The sequence below is a fragment of the Phyllopteryx taeniolatus genome, chromosome 12, assembly GCF_024500385.1.
Source record: "Phyllopteryx taeniolatus isolate TA_2022b chromosome 12, UOR_Ptae_1.2, whole genome shotgun sequence".
Taxonomy (NCBI): Eukaryota; Metazoa; Chordata; class Actinopteri; order Syngnathiformes; family Syngnathidae; genus Phyllopteryx; species Phyllopteryx taeniolatus.
Window position 1 is genome coordinate 22,730,031 of NC_084513.1, and position 19,074 is coordinate 22,749,104.

Here is a 19,074-nt window from a genome sequence, read left to right on the forward strand (position 1 = left end):
ACCTCGACATGGGCAGGATGGTCCTCTCCTCGTGGTAGTCGCTGTCACACTCATTGATGTACTCCTTGAGCACAGTGAGAACTCTCACCATGCGGATTGCCTCCTGGCGGGCACAGTTGATGCTATCTTTGTCTCCATCCAAAACGCATAGGGTGTCGTAGGACGCCTTCAGACGGTCAAAACATGACTGGATAAAATCTTCATGGATTTCCACCTGTGACCATGTCATAATGTCAGGGACATTGCCATTTCAGAAGATAATTAGTTGACCTCTAACCTGAAAAATTGCATGTTCAGAGCTCTATAGTGTACCTGGTTGACTTGTAACTTTGGTCCAAGATTGGTGTAGATCTCTTTCAGCAGGTCTATGGCTCTGCTGGCAATATCATCACTTCCTTGAATTACCACCTGAGACAAAATTAATTAAATATAATAAATAATATAATACATGTCTTCTTGAAAGGAGGAATGAATATGCCCGAATACAACTTGAGGACTACTACGATGAACTGTCATAATGCACGACACCAGCATATCCCGCAAGTCTTATTGCAGAGGTGGGAGTTAAGTTGCATATAATATGTGCACGTCACAAGTAAGTCTTCAGTCTGGCTGCTGGTGGGGGCGGCGGGGCCCCGCTGTCGCTCCTCGGCCCTGCTTCCTCCTCTTCTCTCTGTTCCTTGCCTCCCGCTGCGGTCGCCTCTTCCCCCTTGCTAGTTGCATGGCGGTGCATCCTGTTCCCGGTTGGTTGATCCTGCTTGGTGTTGGGGCTGACCTCTCATGGCCCGCGGCTGCTCCTTGGGTTCCCCCCCCCCCCTTATCGTTCCCTTGTCAGGTGCCCCTATTCTCCCTGCTTTCCAACAAATAAGGGACACTCTGCCGTCCTCGGGCTGGGCGGGGACTGGCTGCATCGCGAGCCCTGCGGGTTGGGGGGCGTCTGGCTCTCCTGGGGATGGAAGGGGGTGGCGTGGCGTGTGGGGAGGTTGTCTGGGGGGGTGGCATTGGTTCCCTGCCCAGTTGCCGGGGCGCCTCGGTGGGGCCGGCGGACCGCTCTAGGTCCCTCGGTGTGGGACGTGTCCTGTCCGCCGGGCCGCTCTCGGGTGGACCCCTGGGCCCGATCCCGCCCCTTGATTGATTGGGTGGAGTCCTCAGCCTCCGTGGTGCAGCCACAGTAATTAGAAGACACTTCTGTCAGTCTTTGTGCATGTAAAACGGTGTCAATTCACTTGCATGTATCCACAGGCACACACCCCGAGGACTCGTTCACTGGTATGGGGTCACGCACTTACTGCGACAAATACCTCATGAATATGCAAATCGCTTGTGTATCCCCTCATTTATACTCTCGTCCTGTAGACTTTTATAATTTCCATAATTAATCCCACCACGGGTTCACGGCCCTTGTCCTGCATGCTTCTTCTCCGGACCTTGTCCTGTTCTATCTTGTCCTGTCCTTCCCTCACAGGGTATAGCACTACAGCCCCATGCAACACTCATATTTGTTTCATTGTTGTACAACCCCAATTCCAATGAAGTTGGGATGGTGTGTTAAACAAACAAAAACAAAATACAATGATTTGCAAATCATGTTCAACATATATTTAATTGAATACACTACAAAGACAAGATATTTAATGTTCAAACTGATAAACATTGTTTTCAGCAAATAATCATTAACTTTGAATTTTATGGCTCCAACACGTTCTAAAAAAGCTGGGACAGGTGGCAAAAAAGACTGAGAAAGTTGAGGAATGCTCATCCAACATCTGTTTGGAACATCCCACAGGTGAACAGGCTCATTGGGAACAGGTGGGTGCCACGATTGGGTAGAAAAGGAGCTTCCCTGAATTGCTCAGTCATTCACAAGCAAAGATGGGGCGAGGTTCACCTCTTTGTGAACAAGTGTGTGAGAAAATAGTCGAACAGTTTAAGGAAAATGTTCCTCAACGTAAAACTGCAAGCAATTTAGGGATTTCATCATCTACGGTCCATATCATCAAAAGGTTCAGAGAATCTGGAGAAATCACTGCATGTAAGCGGCAAGGCCGAAAACCAAAATTAAATTCCCGTGACCTTCCCTCAGGCGGCACTGCATCAAAAACCGACATCAATGTGTAAAGGATATCACCGCTCGGGCTCAGGAACACTTCAGAAAACCAATGTCAGTAAATACAGTTCGGCGCTACATCCGTAAGTGCAACTTATGGACGCAAAGTTCATAAGCCAGCATCTGTAATGGTATGGGGCTGTGTTCGTGCCAATGGCATGGGTAACTTACACATCTGTGAAGGCACCATTAATGCTGAAAGGTACGTGCAGGTTTTGGAGAAACATATGCTGCCATCCAAGCAAAGTCTTTTTCAGGACGCCCCTGCTTATTTCAGCAAGACATTGCCAAACCACATTCTGCACGTGTTACAACAGCGTGGCTGGGTAGTAAAAGAGTGCGAGTACTAGACTGGCCTGACTGCTGTCCAGACCTGTCTCCCATTGAAAATGTGTGGCGCATTATGAAGCATAAAATACGACAACGGAAACCCCGGACTGTTGAACGGCTGAAGCTGTACATCAAGCAAGAATGGGAAAGAATTCCACCTGCAAAGCTTCAACAATTGGTGTCCTCAGTTCCCAAAAGTTTATTGAATGTTGTTAAAAGAAAGGTTGATGTAACACAGTGGTAAACATGACCCTGTCCCAGCTTTTTTGGAATGTGTTGCGGCCATAAAATTCTAAGTTAATGATTATTTGCTAATAAAGTTTATCAGTTTGAACATTAAATGTCTTTGTAGTGTATTCAATTAACAAGTTTGAACATGATTTGCAAATCACTGTATTCTGCTTTTATTTATGTTTAACACAATGTACCAACTTTATTGGAATTAGGGTTGTAGATTGGATTTTTTTTAATCCATTTAGTATGGCACTTGCAGGACTGATAGCAAAAAAGGTTAAATCAATCAATCAAACCTTTATTTATATGCAAGTTAATGATTATTTGCTAAAAACAAAGTTTATCAGGTTGAACATTAAATATCTTGTCTTTGTAGTGTATTCAATTAAATATAGGTTGAACATGATTTGCAAATCATTGTATTCTGTTGTATTTATGTTTAACACAACGTCCCAACTTCATTGGAATTGGGTTTGTAGATAATGTAATGATTTACTTCTCATCCTGTTTATGATTAGTGCTTTGTCTTCGTTTCTCTCTCCCTTCTAGAAACTTCCAGTTGTGTTCGACTGATGAAGTCTGATTCTCAATAAACATCAATTATAATACTAAGAAACCACAGCGGAAGCTTAAGAACTCCACTTTGACACAGTTCCGGCATAAAAGGGATACAGATTTTCCATTCTGCTTGACCTAACAGCGAACAGGACAAAAAAAAACAAAAACAAAAAAACAAGTCTTCAAGTCTTAACCCTCAAGTTTCAAGCAAGTCCCAAAAAACAAAACAAGCAAGTTGACTCCAAGCCAGTCCAGGCCCAAATAATACAATCTAGTCACAAGATATATTGGAGTGCTAAAAAGTTTTTTTTCTTCCATTGATCATAACAAAATGTATACAACTAAACAGGTTAAATCAACCACAATTGAGAAAATGAAATAAAACGCAAGCATTTAGAACAATATGTTTTTTCTAAGGTTTGCATGCATGCTTACAGCTACCGATGTAAGTAACACTGTTACTGTCATGATAAATATTGAAATACGTACGGGAGTACACATTTATATCAGATTTAAAAATCACCTGTTTTTTTGGTGCCTCTGTTTCTTCAAACATATTCCTTTGCATGTTTAAATAGGTGAATGAGAGGCATTAACTTTGTAGTTCGTTGTGCAATTGATTTGGATTAGTTTATGGGCAGATCTTCCACGTGATGGACATGCTGACGTATCAGAGCAATGAGTCAAACCCACTCGAGGCGGCGTCCAAGCTGACATTTACATCGCATCATTTTTTGTGTGTTCCCAAACCAATCTACATATAGTCTTTATTGTCTTCTCAATTAAACATAACCAACATGAAGTTGAGTTTGACCAATTATATGGATACTATTTTACTGAGTTTTTAAATTTGTGCGTCACAGCTTTAAGAGCGCCAGTTAACAATTAGCCGTAACAGTCATGATTAGTCATGTGGATGACGAAGCAGAAGAACACAAAATGCGCACTTCTCACCCTCCACAGGTAGTCTAGGCCTATGAGTTCCAGGTCGTCCATCATGTAGGCCCTACGTTTGGCCACCAGTTTCCCCTCCCTGCAGTTGACAGCCTTGAAGAACCTCTCAAAGCACTTCATGCCATTCTCCGTCAACAGGGACGGGTCCAGCTGCAGGACATTATTCTCAAAGAAGTCCTTGTTGATGTCTGGGTCCAGGTCAGGTTCGTCCCCCATCAGTTTGGAGTACCTGCGATGCGGCATTTAGGATGATGTTCAGCACACTTGTGCGTGGTAGACAAAACTTCTGGAATCAAAGTGAACCATTAACAGGGTTCCTACACATTTGAGATTTTTAAAAAAATCCATACTTTTTCCAGACCCTTATTTTTAGACTTCTCTGGCGTAAAGAGATTTTTTGTAGTCAAAATATAAAGTTTTACAAAAACAATTTTCCCTTGCAACGCCTGAGGGCTTGACTACGAAGTCTCATTGTAATCCCATAACTTTCTAAGAAATGCAAACACTATTAAATACTCCAGCAAATAATTATCTAGATTGACATTATTAAATAACAACCACACGTATGATGAGAAAATCTGTTTTAATTATTACACATATGCAGTGGGGCAAAAAAGGTATTTAGTCAGCCACCAATTGTGCAAGTTCTCCCACTTAAAAAGATGAGAGGCCTGTAATTTTCATCGTAGGTATACCTCAACTGAGAGACAAAATGAGGAAAAAAAAAATATCCTGAAAAATCATTTATTAGCAAATTACGGTGGAAAATAAATATTTGGTCAATAACAAAAGTTAATCTCAATACTTTGTTAAATACCCTTTGTTGGCAATGACAGAGGTCAAACCTTTTATGTATGTCCTCAAGGTTTTCACACACTGTTGCTGGTATTTTGGCCCATTCCTCCATGCAGATCTCCTGTAGAGCAGTGATGTTTTGGGGCTGTTGCTGGGCAACACAGACTTTCTACTCCCTCCAAAGATTTTCTATGGGGTTGAGATCTGGAGACTGGTTAGGCCATTCCAGTACCTTGAAATGCTTCTTACGAAGCCACTCCTTTGTTGACCGGGCAGTGTGTTTGGGTTCATTGTCATGCTGAAAGACCCAGCCACATTTCATCTTAATGCCCTTGCTGATGGAAGGAGGTTTTCACTCAAAATCTCACGATAGATGGCCCCATTCATTCTTTCCTTTACACGGATCAGTCATCCTGGTCCCTTTGTAGAAAAACAGCCCCAAAGCATGATGTTTCTACCCCCATGCTTCACAGCATGTATGGTGTTCTTTGGATACAACTCAGCATTCTTTCTCCTCCAAACACGACAAGTTGCGTTTTTAGCAAAAAGTTCTATTTTGGTTTTATCTGACCATATGACATTCTCCCAATCCTCTTCTGGATCATCCAAATGCTCTCTAGCAAACTTCAGACGGGCCTAGACATGTACTGGCTTAAGCAGGGGGACACGTGTGGCACTGCAGCATTTGCGTCCCTGGCGGCGTAGTGCGTTACTGATGCTAGCCTTTGTTACTTTGGTCCCAGCTCTCTGCAGGTCATTCAGTAGGCCTCCCGTTTGGTTCTGGGATTTTGGCTCACCGTTCTTGTGATCATTTTGACCCCACGGGGTGAGATCTTGCGTGGAGCCCCAGATCGAGGGAGATTATCAGTGGTCTTGTATGTCTTCCATTTTCTAATAACTGCTCCCACAGTTGATTTCTTCACACCAAGCTGCTTACCTATTGCAGATTCAGTCTTCCCAGACTGGTGCAGGTCTACAATTTTGTTTCTGGTGTCCTTTGGTCTTGGCCATAGTGGAGTTTGGAGTGTGACTGTTTGAGGTTGTGGACAGGTGTCTTTTATACTGACGAGTTCAAACAGGTGCCATTAGTACAGGTAATGAGTTGAGGACAGAGGAGCATCTCAAAGAACTTACAGGTAAGTGAGAGCCAGAAATCTTGCTTGTTTGTAGGTGACCAAATATTTATTTTACACCATAATTTGCTAATAAATTCTTTAAAAATCAGACTGTGATTTTCTGGATTTTTTTCCCCTCATTTTGTCTTTTGTATACCTATGATGAAAATTAAAGGCCTCTCGTCTTTTTAAGTGTGAGAACTTGCACAATTGGTGGCTGACTAAATACCTTTTTGCCCTACTGTATTTGGTATATGTGACAGTTGAAGCAAGCTCTCAGGCTGGAAACGCTGTACTCTGTCAGTCTTGGTTAACTGGACGGCGGCATTAAATTGTTGCAGGGTATCATTCAATACAGCAACGGTGACATTTTCAGTTTGTATGTGTCAGTTTTTGTGCCAGGCGTTTTAATTGCCTATTTTGCTGCTTTCATCCTTCTCATCTGCGAGTTGAATTAAATCTTTATGGAGTTAACTCTTTATGCCGCTCCAGTCTGCTCATTTTCCCCTCAACTCCTCAGCAGTATCCCTGTCATCAAAGGTGTTGTAATTATCAAATAAGGGAAATGATTCAATCACTCATTGTTTTTAATTAGCTAATTTCTATCCTCATAGTACTCCCCGTTAATCAGAAAATCTGTGTCAGGTTGCTGTGTTTGCTCGTATAATCTAACGGCTAAGGGTGCTACGCATTAATTTGGAACAATATAATGACTTTTTATTTATTTTTTTACATGAAGTACTTGAGACGTTCAAAGGGTGTCGATGGAATTTGCTGAGCCAATGAGAATCAAGTATTCACCAAGACCATGGTATAATACTGTGTGCTCTCTCACAAACGTAGCTCTGCTTCAAGTGCCTGAAAAAACATGGATCATTTTAATTTGTTTTAGATATAATTTTTGGTTTTAGAAAACAGAGCTGTTGTAACAGTCTTGGAAACATGAATATTTTTCCATATACTTCTATACTTTTCCAGACCTGGAAATGTATGAAATCAAATTCCATACTTTTCCACACTTTCCATACTTGCGTAGAAACCCTGACAGTACCATTTGAAGCAGGCCTCGCGGTCACAGAGGAAGACTGCAGTCTCGGCCAGACACTTCCAGATCTGCTTGGCCTGGGGGGCACAGAGCCACAGCTGGCCATCTTTAAGAAGGAACCTGAAAAGAACAAAAATATTTAATCGGTACCGGCAACTGGAAGTGACACCACTCTCTGCTCTCCTTCGACTAGCTTTTTTATTTCAGTGTCATTTAAAACCCCAATTCCAATGAAGTTGGGACGTTGTGTTAAACAAATAAAAACAGAATACAATGATTTGCAAATCACTTTCAACCTATATTTAATTGAATACACTACAAATACAAGCTGTTTAATGTTCAAACTGATAAAATTTATTGTTTTTCGCAAATAATCATGAACCTAGAAGTTTATGGCTGAAACACGTTCCAAAAAAGGGTCATGGGACAGGGTCATGGTTACCACTGTGTTACATCACCTTTTCTTTGAACAACATTCAATAAACATTTGGGAACTGAGGACACTCATTGTTGAAGCTTTGTAGGTGGAAATCTTTCCCATTCTTTCTTGATGTACAGCTTCAGCTGTTCAACAGTTCTGGGTCTCCGTTGTCGTATTTTACGCTTCATAATGCGCCACACATTTTCAATGGGAGACAAGTCTGGACTGCAGGCAGGCCAGTCAAGTATCCGCAATCTTTTACTATTAAGCCACGCTGTTGTGACACGTGCAGAATGTGGTTTGGTATTGTCTTGCTGAAATAAGCAGGGGCATCCATGAAAAAGATGTCGCTTGGATGGCAGCATATGTTTCTCCAAAACCTGTATGTACCTTTCAGCATTAATGGTGCCTTCATGTGTATGTCACCCATGCCATTGGCACTAACACAGCCCCATACCATCATAGATGCTGGATTTCCAACTTTGCGTCCATAACAGTCCGGACGGTTCTTTTCCTCTTTGGCCCGCAGGACACGACATCCACAATTTCCAAACACAATTTGAAATGTGGACTCGTCGGACCACAGAACACTTTTCCACTTTTCGTCAGTCCATCTTAGATGAGCTCCGCCCAGAGAAGTAAATCCTTTACACATTGATGCCGTTTTTTGTTGCAGTGCCGCCTGAGGGATCGAAGGTCACGGGCATTCAATGTTGGTTTTCGGCCTTGCTGCTTACATGCAGTGATTTCTCCAGATGCTCTGAACCTTTTGATGATATTATGGACCGTAGATGATGAAATCCCTAAATTCCTTGCAGTTGTACGTTGAGGAACATTGGCCTTAAACTGTTCGACTATTTTCTCACACACTTGTTCACAAAGAGGTGAACCTCGCCCCATCTTTGCTTGTGAATGAGCAATTCAGGGAAGCTCCTTTTATACCCAATCATGGCACCCACCTGTTCCCAATTAGCCTGTTCACCTGTGGGATATTCCAAACGTGTGTTTGATGAGCATTCCTCAACTTCCTCAGTCTTTTTTGCCACCCGTCCCAGCTTTTTTGGAACGTGTTGCAGCCATCAAATTCCAAGTTCATGATTATTTGCTAAAAACAATCAAGTTGACCAGTTTGAACATTAAATATCTTGTCTTTGTTGTGTATTCAATTAAATATAGGTTGAACATGTTTGCAAATCATTGTATTTGGTTTTTATTTATGTTAAACAACGTCCCAACTTCATTTGAATTGGGGTTGTAGTACCTCAGGAAGTTAAGTCGTTCCTGCACTTCCTGGACGTGGCTGTAGCGGCTTCCTGGTCGGACTATTTGAGGGTCAAACTCTGGCTGTTCTTCTGTGATCATAAAAAAAAAAAAAAATATCAGTCCGACTGATTACTCACGCTCTACTCCGTATTTATCTCTCAAATGTATACCTTTGGAGAACTGCCGCATCGTCTCCATGTAGGCTGACAGGTTCTCAGCCACCAGCGTGACCAGGGCATGGTTGTTTTGCAGCTGATTGATAAGGTCATGGCGGTAAAACACATGTGGATTCCTCTGGGTTTGACTAAAAAGTCAACAGCAACAAAGAGTAAGTAACATAGAACATTGTAGGGGTAGGACAGAAACAATGAGCAATCAAGCGAGAAACTGAAAATCCGTTTGAGGAGGTGGCCGACAAATTGACTCTCTCATTTGTTTGCCATCCCGAATACTGTGAGAAAAGCAAAACTTTTTTCAACATTATCAACTGTCTGCAACCTGTGTTCTGCTGCGGCAGATAGATCAATCATTATGAGGCAGTGAGTACTGTAAAACACTGAATTAAATGAGTACAATGCGAGAAGAAACATCTCTTGATATTTAGTTGCTGGCATCAGGAGGTGTGGAGCTCCATCTCAAATCACCCTGCGTCATTCTGTCTCAAGATGTCTAGAATTGGGGTGTTTGTTTTGATGCATGTGATTAACAGTGGACAAAGGGTTAAGATCGGTGAAAGCTCAGCTATAACCAAGTTACACGGGTATACTTCTATGTCTCTCTCAAGTTGTAAAAGATAATGTGTTTCAAGGGACATACATTTGCCGATTGGAATAAAAGTATCTGTACCATTCTACATACATTTGGGAGTTCAAACATAAAATAGTTAATATGGTGATTTGAGATGGAACCCAAGAGATACTTGGCAGAAATGTTCACTATAAAAGTACGTCATGAACATGTCAAAGAGAAAAGCTGAGATGTTTGACAAATGGTAGAAGAAGCAGGTAGAACCCTGGGACTGGCACTCAACTTACCCCACTAAGTTCATTTGCATTTTCTTTCTGAAAAACAACAGGCATGCAGACTACAAATTTTCTAAGGAACTGGACGACAAGCATTACAGCTAAGCAGTCTGCAATGAACATCTGACTGGAAAGCCAAGTTTGCTTGTTTGTGCTTATGTGTCAACTGCGGAATATGTTGGCCAGGAGCTAACCTTAAGTTCTGTGGAGCTTCTCCAAAAAGGCTACATATTTCTCGGATTTGCTTCAAGGCAGGAATCACCCATTTGTCATTGGTTCGGAGCTCCTCTATGAAGCGATCAATCCACTGGATCTTCTGAGTGTCTCTGTCCTATAAATAAATGCAAACCGAACAAACACTGTCAGTACATAACCTCAATAGACAGATTGCCCTTTTTTATACTGGCCCAGATCTGCATTTAATAATTATAAATCAAATTTGTAAAGCATTTTTCTCAATACTCAAAGATGTCTTACATGTTTACACTAATTAACGCCCAATATTGACTCCGCTATATAAGTGCAGTACATTTATCATTTACCATAACAGTTAAAGCTAACAGTAAAGTGAAGTGTGACTAGAAGGCTGGTCAGATGTTGTATCAGGTGGGATTTGAATTGACATCAATGAGGTTTATCAGTGTTTCGGATGTCAAGAGAACAGAGGCGATGAACGGCGATGGTATGAGGTGAGGTTGTTCAGTGCTTTGTTGGTGATCAGGAGGATCTTGATGCATTGCTCCTTGGGGCGCCAGGGCAGATGATGGAGGATAGGAGGGATGCGTTTTGAAGTGGGAGTGGGTGAGCAACCAGGCAGATGAGTTTCAGACAACAGAGGAAGGGATGCCATAGAAGCAGGGGTGTCAAACTAATTTTTGTCACAGGCCACATCGTTTGTACGGTTTCCCACAGAGGGCCGTTAAGACTGTGAAACCATATAAATGTTTTATCACCTCATCATATTTTTAAATATACACAACAAATACATGGATAACTCATTTTGAAATCAGTATAAGGGGTTTGGTATCCCAAAAGATGCTTGGAATAGCTCGTTATTATTCATTACATGTGAAAATTCTAGTATAAAAGTACACCGCCAAAATTGACTCCAAAAATCAGGTAAACACATTCTTTTGTACAATGCACACCTGTCACTTTCGATCCAGTGATAGATTTATATGCAATGTGTTAGTGGTCACCCCCTCCTACTCTGTTTGACTTAAGTCTGATCAGTATTATTTTAAATACTTCGGTTTGCTTATTCTTTTGTCATGTGTATTGCTATGGCACACCCTAGAGTTTAGTGTTAACACTGCAGCTATAGAAGTATTTTCCATCACCGATGTGACGATTGGCACATCAGCTGCCTTGCACAACATCATACTGTGTTGTGTGCTTTTGTTTGCACATTAAGGACAAAAGTCCTGTTTTTGTTTTAATTCCTCATTTAAAAAAAAAAAAAGAAAACAAAAAAGTTTTTCCTCATATTTTTGAGATTGTAGGGTGAAAGCTGCAGCTGGCTACTAGTGTGGAGTGACAATGGGCAAATGTAATGCCAGTATTTGGAGGGTAACAGCCCATGTTTGATAAAAAGCACAACAACTATGAATTAGTTCATTTTTGGAACAAAGAACTGAACTTTGAACTAGTTTGCATAGAAAATAAACTTTCCCAACAGTGATCCTGTATTAAAAAAATAAAAAAATTGCAATGACACTGGCAGGCCAGTCAAGTTCATCCATACAGGGGTAATCCCCAAACTGTTTGACTGTCCAAAATCTCTTGGTATGCTAAGGCGTTCAGTGTTCCTTTCACTGGAACTCAGGATCTAATATTTTGGACATTTTCAACTTTGTGGGAGCAGTTTGGAGATGACCCCTTCCTGTTCGAGCATGACTGTGCATAAGTACACAAATCAAGGTTGGAAGAGTTTGATGTGGATGAACTTGACTGGCCTGCACAATCCTGACCTCAACGCTATAGCACACTTTTGGATGAATTAGAGGGGAGACAGAGCCTGGCCTTCTCGTCCAACATCAGTGTGTAACCTCACAAATGTGCTTCTGGAAAAATTGTCATAAATTTCCATAAACACACTCCTAAACCTTGTGGAACTTGTGGAGGTTAAGCTGTTATAACTGCAGACTTCGGACTGATATCATATTAAACCCTATGGAGTGAGAATGAGATGTCACTTCAATTTATATCTGAGTCAAGGCAGATGAGCGAATACTTTTGGCAATATAGTGTATACACAGATACAAACACACCCTGTTTTTAATGCAACATTTCAAACTAATCAAGAAAGAAACCTTAAAAACATACCTGTGAGCAGCTGTAATCTAGTATTTTGATGTGAGCGCTAAGAGCTTGATCCATTATATCAACCGGCACGTCATCACTGTGGGCCAGGTTCCACAGCAGATTGAGAACCTTGTGGGCCATCACACCGTCCTTGTCATCCTCAGCTAGGCGGCGGATAAGCTCCAGGAGTTTCTCTCGCTGCTTCTTGCTGGCGTTCGTCCAACTTGCCTGCACCAGAAAAACAGTTATTGTTTGTTGGGGGTATCCACTGCATTAACAGCAGAACAACACTTCAATTCATACAAAAAAAAGAATACAATTACAAAATAAAAAATATTCTGAAATGAATTTTAAAAAACACAACAACAACAATACAACCACATCTAACTCACCTTGAAACAGTCAAATAGATGATCCAGCTGCTCAGGTGAGAAATCCCATGCTAGCTTAGCCAGGAGGTCGTGGACATTTTTCACAATGGCCTCATGTTTGCCCGCCTACACAGAGGGAGAAAACTCATCGTTATACATACTGAACACAGATTTATCAAACCATTGCAAAACCAAAACAAAAAAACAAACAAAAAAATCACCCTTCAGCCATACAGTTCAGAATTTGTTCCACAAAAATGGGTACAAAACTCTTGTCACAAATTAAGTCAATCTCATGAGAATTAGGCTACCTAATAGTTCGGCAATCAGATAAAGATGTACATTACATGCATGTAAAGTCGTGCAAATTAATTGGGCAAGATTAGCTGCTAACACAAGCTGCTAGCTGGCCTCAGACTGCCACGCTGCTGTACAAGCCATTTTTACAGGTGTGTCACCGTTCTTAACAGGGGTGTCCTAACTTTTTCTTCCAAGGGCCGCATCCAGAAAACTTCACCGTCATTTAACATGGCAATTTAAATTGCTTTTTATATATATAGTAAACAGAGATGTGATAAAGCAAAAAGTCAAGGACTTGTGATAAAGCAAAAAGTCAAGAATCATCTTTATTTGCCAAGTATGTCCAAAAAAACACACAAGGAATTTTTCTCCGGTCGTTGGAGCCGCTCTAGTATGACAACAGACAGTCAATTGACAGAGAACACTTTTGAGACATACAGACACTGAGCAATAAAGGGTTGCTAGTTGTCGGGTAATGCCGGTACATTATTATTATTATTTTTTGACAATTGTGCAAAAGATGCAGAGTCCTCTCGCACTTAGAGCAGTTCGAATGACTAATATTGCAATAGTCCAGTGCAATGACCATTGTGCAAGGGGCGCCGAGACTTCAAGGAGTGTATGCAGTTTAAAGTGACGAGTAGGGCGATAATCTGGAACAATGTTGATTGTGCAAATGTTGCAGATACTCCTCAATCAATGTGCAAATGGAGCAGATGCTACTCTGGCATGAGTGGCCAGTATTGGTCAACAACAGATATGCAAATAGTGCAGCATGGCGAGATTACTACAGTGAGTGCACGAGTAAGGAATCTGGGGGGCACAGAGCACCATCAGAACCACATCTCCTCATTCAAACCAAAAAAATCAATCTGTACTAAGATGACCTTGACACAAGAGTCGTAGGAGGTTCCTCAAGTTTTAAAGTGTGTATGATTCCAAAATACAGTGGGTAGGGAAAGTATTCAGACCCTCTTAAAATTTTCACTCTTTGTTATATTGCAGCCATTTGCTAAAATCATTTAAGTTCATTTTTTTCCTGAATGTAAACACAGCTCCCCATATTGACAGAAAAAAAATTCATTGTTGAAATCTCTCTACAGAGATGTGAAAGACTCAATGCCAGTCATAGAAAACACTTTATTTCAGTTGTTGCTGCTGTGGATGGACCAACCAGTTCTTCGGTTTAGAGGGCCCATTACTTTTTCCACACAGGGGATAGGTAACTGAATACTTTTCTTTTTCCTTAATAAATGAAATCATTTAGAAACAGCGGCACGGTGGCCGACTGGTTAGAGCATCAGCCTCACAGTTCTGAGGACCCGGGTTCAATCACCGGCCCCGCCTGTGTGGAGTTTGCATGTTCTCCCCGTGCCTGCGTGGCTTTTCTCCGGACACTCCGGTTTCCTCCCACATCCCAAAAACATGCATTCATTGGAGACTCTAAATTGCCCGTAGGCATGACTGTGAGTGCGAATGGTTGTTTGTTTCTATGTGCCCTGCGATTGGCTGGCAACCAGTTCAGGGTGTACCCCGCCTCCTGCCCGATGACGGCTGGGATGGGCTCCAGCACGCCCGCGACCCTAGTGAGGAGAAGCGGCTCAGAAAATGGATGGATTTAGAAACAGCATTTTAGGTTCACTTGGGTTATATTTGTCTGATATTTACATTTGTTTGATCATTTTAAACAGTAAAGTGGGAAAACTATGCAAAAAATAAGAAATTGAGAAGGTGGGGGGGGGGGGTCAATACTTTTTCACGGCACTGCACGTGGACACTACTATTCAGAAGAAATTGGAGGTTTACTGATTGAACTTAGAGGTTCCATTGTATTGAGGCAATAGTTGTATCATGAAGGCATTACGACAATACTCTGAAGCCCACCTGTGCCGCCCAGATATTGTCGAGATCCTGCATGGTGAGAGCTTTCTCCTTGATAACAAAGCGAAGGATCTTCTCCAGTTTCTCGACATACTGAGGCTGGTGTAAACTGTCCCTCAGGACGATGGACAGGATGTGGTTCTGCTGGATCCACTCCTGAGGCACAAAAAATAAATACAGTTAAGTACAGATGCAAGAATGGTGTGCAAAAGTTAGTACCGGCCGAATGAGCTCACCGCCATGCGCTCTGCAGTCAGCCATTCGTCCTCCTCGGGGTTGTGCCGATGAGTGTAGTATGACACGCTAGAGATCACCTTGTTGACTTCATTTAGTGCATTCATTTTGCCGTTAAAAGAAGAAATTTGCAATAACCTGGTGAAAGAAAAATACAAGTTCATAGATCATTTCAGCATCAATGTGTTGATTTTCCATGGCAATGCATTACACTCACCTAAGTATCATTTTTAATCTAAAAATCTCTAAATTCTTCACAGTCTCCTCTTGCCCTGGTACACGGGATGCAAGATTCTTCAGAGACTTGATTATCATGGACAGTGCGTCGTTTTTGGCTTCATTCTTGGCCTCTTTCTTAAGCTCCTCATCGGTGAGGTTCTCCAGGAACTGTGGGACCATTTCGATGACGGGGAGGAAGTACTTCTTCACTGTGTGCAAGGTGAGGAACTCGTAACACTGGCCAAAAGGCCTGCAATGAAGACGATCAAACATGAATAGTGAGGAAATCCGAAAGTCGTGCATGCTCGTCAGGTAGCTTACTTGATAAGTGCAGCGATGATCTGGACGTTCAGTGCTTCGCCACTCATGAAGCGATCGTGCAACATTTGAAACCCGTTTAACGTGCCAAATTTATTTATTAAGTCCACCAACCAGCCCTGCAGTTGACAAATGAGAGTGAAGACCATGAAATCTTCTGTGAAAACACCAAATAGCAAGAGATTTTGATCCTTAAGTAAGGCAATATTTAGCATTAGCAGTGATATACCTTAGGCGAGCGTGGGTCTGGTGGTCTGGCAAATAGGTCGTCGTCAGCCAATTGCGCTCCGGCGGGGACGGTCTCAGAAGGCCGCGTGCCATTATAGATGTGGAACTTGCAGTGAGGGTTGGTGGCCATGGCCAGAAGCTCGAGTAGAGGAAACCAGTCCTGAGAGAGCTTGGCCACACACAGCTCCACCAAGCGGTGTGTGTTATTTATGATACACCGCTGGAAACACCGATTGTGGTAGAAGGGAAAGAAAATCTAAAAATCAATTATACAATCAATAAACCATACTATTCGAACATGCATCCCTTCTAGATAACGATGGATGCATGATTGGAGACAACCACAATGTATCCCACTGGGCAAAGGCCCTTTCACACCACAGGAAATTTACCCCAGGACTAGGGACTAAAACAGTGTGTTCACACCACGGGGATTCTTCCAAAATCAAGGTCTTGGTAACGTTTGGAGCCAAACAGAGTTCTGCCCAAGGGTGGTAGGTTTTGTGAGATGATCGACGAACTACCAAAGAACCTTTCCCTTTGCGCTAGGGTCTGCAACGCTGCATATACCTGATTGGATGACTATTTGCTGCATTACATTTCAGCATCCATGCTAGAAAAGTCTACGGCTCTTAACATGACAGTCTAACAGATGACAATATTTGATTAGTGCTTGAGAAAATTAATGTACAGTCTTGCCTCGCTACATCTCGGTTCGCCTATTACAGATTCAGTGCATTGCTGATTTTTTTCCCCATATATCCTACATAATTCGCCATATCGCAGGATTTTGAGTGTATGTTGTATTTTTTTTGCAGTAAAATAAACACTTCCTAGCCTAAAACAAAACCGGGAAAAAAAATTTACACACATTACAAGGAATAAGATATACAGTGTACAGTACTAATCTGCTTTACTGTACAAGAGTTCAAAAGGTGTTTAAGAGGAAAGAAAGTGTTTATAAGAGTATGGTAGAGGTTAACAGGCGTGTGGGAAAGATTAATACAAGACTGGGTCGGAGTCTGGTTCATACAGCTACAAAATATGGATTCATAAAAAAATACCCACGATAAATGAGGGATTAGTGTAATTAATTGTAAATTGTAATTTAATAACTTTTAATATCTACCATGCTGCTTTAATGCCATTGGTTTTGGATAGATTTTCCAAGGACCTCTGCTGCTGTGTGAACGCACAACTATAATGGGCCGCATAAATGTTTTGGTCCAGGAACTAATGTCACAGGAATGAAAACATCTCTGGTAATTGTGGTGTAATAGAGCCTTAACTGTTTGACACTGCATAAGTATCATAAAAGACCTTACAGGCACTGTAGGGGATTAGGAACAATTGCTTTATCAATATGGGTCCTCCTAATCACATCAATCACACAATGTTCCTTTACATACAGTGGAGGGAATCATTGTTTTTTGATCCCTCAATGATTTCTTTTTTTTTATTTGCCCACTGACAAAGAATTAACAGACTATACTTTTAATGGTAGTTCTATAACTTGTTAGCTGTATGAAAGACACTTGTCACAACTTGTTACCTGTATAAAAGACACCCGTCCACAGAATCAATCAATCAGACACCAACCTCTCCACCATGGGAAAACTTTCTAAGGAGATCAGGGAAAAGACTGTAGACCTACACAAGGGTGGGATGGGCTACAAGACCGTTGGCAAGAGGGTGGGTGAAAAGGAGACAACTATTGGTGTGATGATTAGAAAATGGAACATAAAATGACGGTCTAACCCCCCTATGAAAAATATGTACACTTTCATTCCAATATGCCACCGCCCGCCCCCCGGGGTTATGAAAAAGTTGTAAACTTTCATTCTAGTCTGTCACCTAGAGGTTATGAAAAAGGTGAAGCCTACACTTTCATTCTAATATGACAGGGTTACATATGACTGCATATATGTAAACTTGTGCTCATAAGTTTACATACAAAGGGAGAATTTGTGATTTTTAAATTTTTTATTATTATTTCTTTTTAATGACTGATAACTGAATAACAACCATCATTAAATTCTTTATGGTTATGTTTCGTTTGATAATCCTTTTCTGAAATGCTTGACAGTTTACTTTGAATCCCATTTTTAAAAAAAATTGTGTCTCACCTGGTCCATGTTTTCTTTAAAGAATTGTACACATCTCACAAATTTTGCCTGGGTAGTAAATCAAACTTGAGCACAACTGTGTGTTTTCTCATTTACTAAATAAAAGTAGGGCTGTGAATTTTAAAATAAGAGAAAGTAAATGAAAAAAGTATTGTGTCCAAATAAAGTGCTTAACTTCAGAATAATTATTTGAAAAAGCTAACAAAATACATAATACTTCATGTTTTGATCATATGGGTAGAAGCAAAATCATGCACTGTAAAAACGCATTCTACATAGGATGAAGGGTTTTCCAGAATTTTGAGGTCAACTTTGGGGCTACACATTATACATTGGTGCACAATATACACAAGAATTTACGGTACATGGGAGGAGCTTGTTAATGATCTCAAGGCAGCTGGGAGCACAGTCCCCAAGAACAACCATTAGTAACAAACTATGATTTTAACAAATGAAAATGCAGCACCACCTGTAAGGTACCACTGCTCAAGAAGGTACATGTAGAGGCCCATCAGAGAATGATTGGGAAAAGGTGATGTGGTCAGATGAGACTAAAATCGATCTGTTTGGAATCAATTTGACTGTTTGGAGGAAGAGGAATTCAGACTATGAATAAACCTAGCATTAGAATTATAGACTGTTCATGTCTTTGTCAGTGGGTAAACTTACAAAATCAGTGAGGTGTAAAAAAATTTCCTCCACTGTAAGTTACATAGGCAGTGCGCAGGTGCTCACATGAATCTCAAACTTCCAGCCGCTGACTGCCTCATCCGTGAGGATCTTCGTGAACGAGATGGTCAGACCATCTCGGAAAAACCTCTGACACGCCTCACACTTCACATCCAGTCCTGGAGGAAGAAAATATGAATTCAGAAATACCAGACATACAACTGTTGTGAAATGCAAGGGTGAGGATGTGTCGGTTGTATTAGCTGCCCATCTCTCAGCAATACACTTCAGACTGGCTGTGGAATTTTATGATTACAATTAAAAATGCGCATTCAATCTGTATTGGCATATTTAAAATTATTACCGGGGCACACATTCCTACCTTTTTTACTGAGATCTATAGCAGCCTCCAAGAGGACTTCTAATTCTCCTTTTGGCAAAACTGGAACCACCCAACGAGGCCTGGGAGGTAGCAGAGTGACAATCAGCAAGAATTCCCAATAGATGCGGAGATAACGGTGTAATGGACCACACCATTACTGTGTTGCGTGTGGTCAAATCTCACCATAAAAACGCCATC

The 19,074-nt window shown here is 41.4% G+C and overlaps 1 protein-coding gene across 6 annotated transcripts in view; it reads right to left on the minus strand.

Moving 5' to 3' along the window:
- The window catches only part of usp9 (ubiquitin specific peptidase 9), a 65,827-nt gene that overhangs the window by 26,510 nt on the left and 20,243 nt on the right, over nucleotides 1-19,074 (minus strand). For all 6 annotated transcript variants that reach the window (XM_061791361.1, XM_061791364.1, XM_061791363.1 and 3 more), the window contains exons 4-19: nucleotides 18,877-18,956; nucleotides 18,561-18,673; nucleotides 15,701-15,919; nucleotides 15,475-15,590; nucleotides 15,152-15,403; nucleotides 14,937-15,072; nucleotides 14,704-14,856; nucleotides 12,541-12,645; nucleotides 12,170-12,376; nucleotides 10,039-10,175; nucleotides 8,993-9,126; nucleotides 8,821-8,911; nucleotides 7,145-7,258; nucleotides 4,184-4,412; nucleotides 313-408; nucleotides 3-214 (exon numbers count right to left, since the gene is read on the minus strand). In XM_061791361.1, the coding sequence (XP_061647345.1) occupies nucleotides 3-214; nucleotides 313-408; nucleotides 4,184-4,412; nucleotides 7,145-7,258; nucleotides 8,821-8,911; nucleotides 8,993-9,126; nucleotides 10,039-10,175; nucleotides 12,170-12,376; nucleotides 12,541-12,645; nucleotides 14,704-14,856; nucleotides 14,937-15,072; nucleotides 15,152-15,403; nucleotides 15,475-15,590; nucleotides 15,701-15,919; nucleotides 18,561-18,673; nucleotides 18,877-18,956 (2,394 nt within the window). The remainder of the gene's footprint in view (nucleotides 1-2; nucleotides 215-312; nucleotides 409-4,183; nucleotides 4,413-7,144; nucleotides 7,259-8,820; nucleotides 8,912-8,992; nucleotides 9,127-10,038; nucleotides 10,176-12,169; nucleotides 12,377-12,540; nucleotides 12,646-14,703; nucleotides 14,857-14,936; nucleotides 15,073-15,151; nucleotides 15,404-15,474; nucleotides 15,591-15,700; nucleotides 15,920-18,560; nucleotides 18,674-18,876; nucleotides 18,957-19,074) is intronic.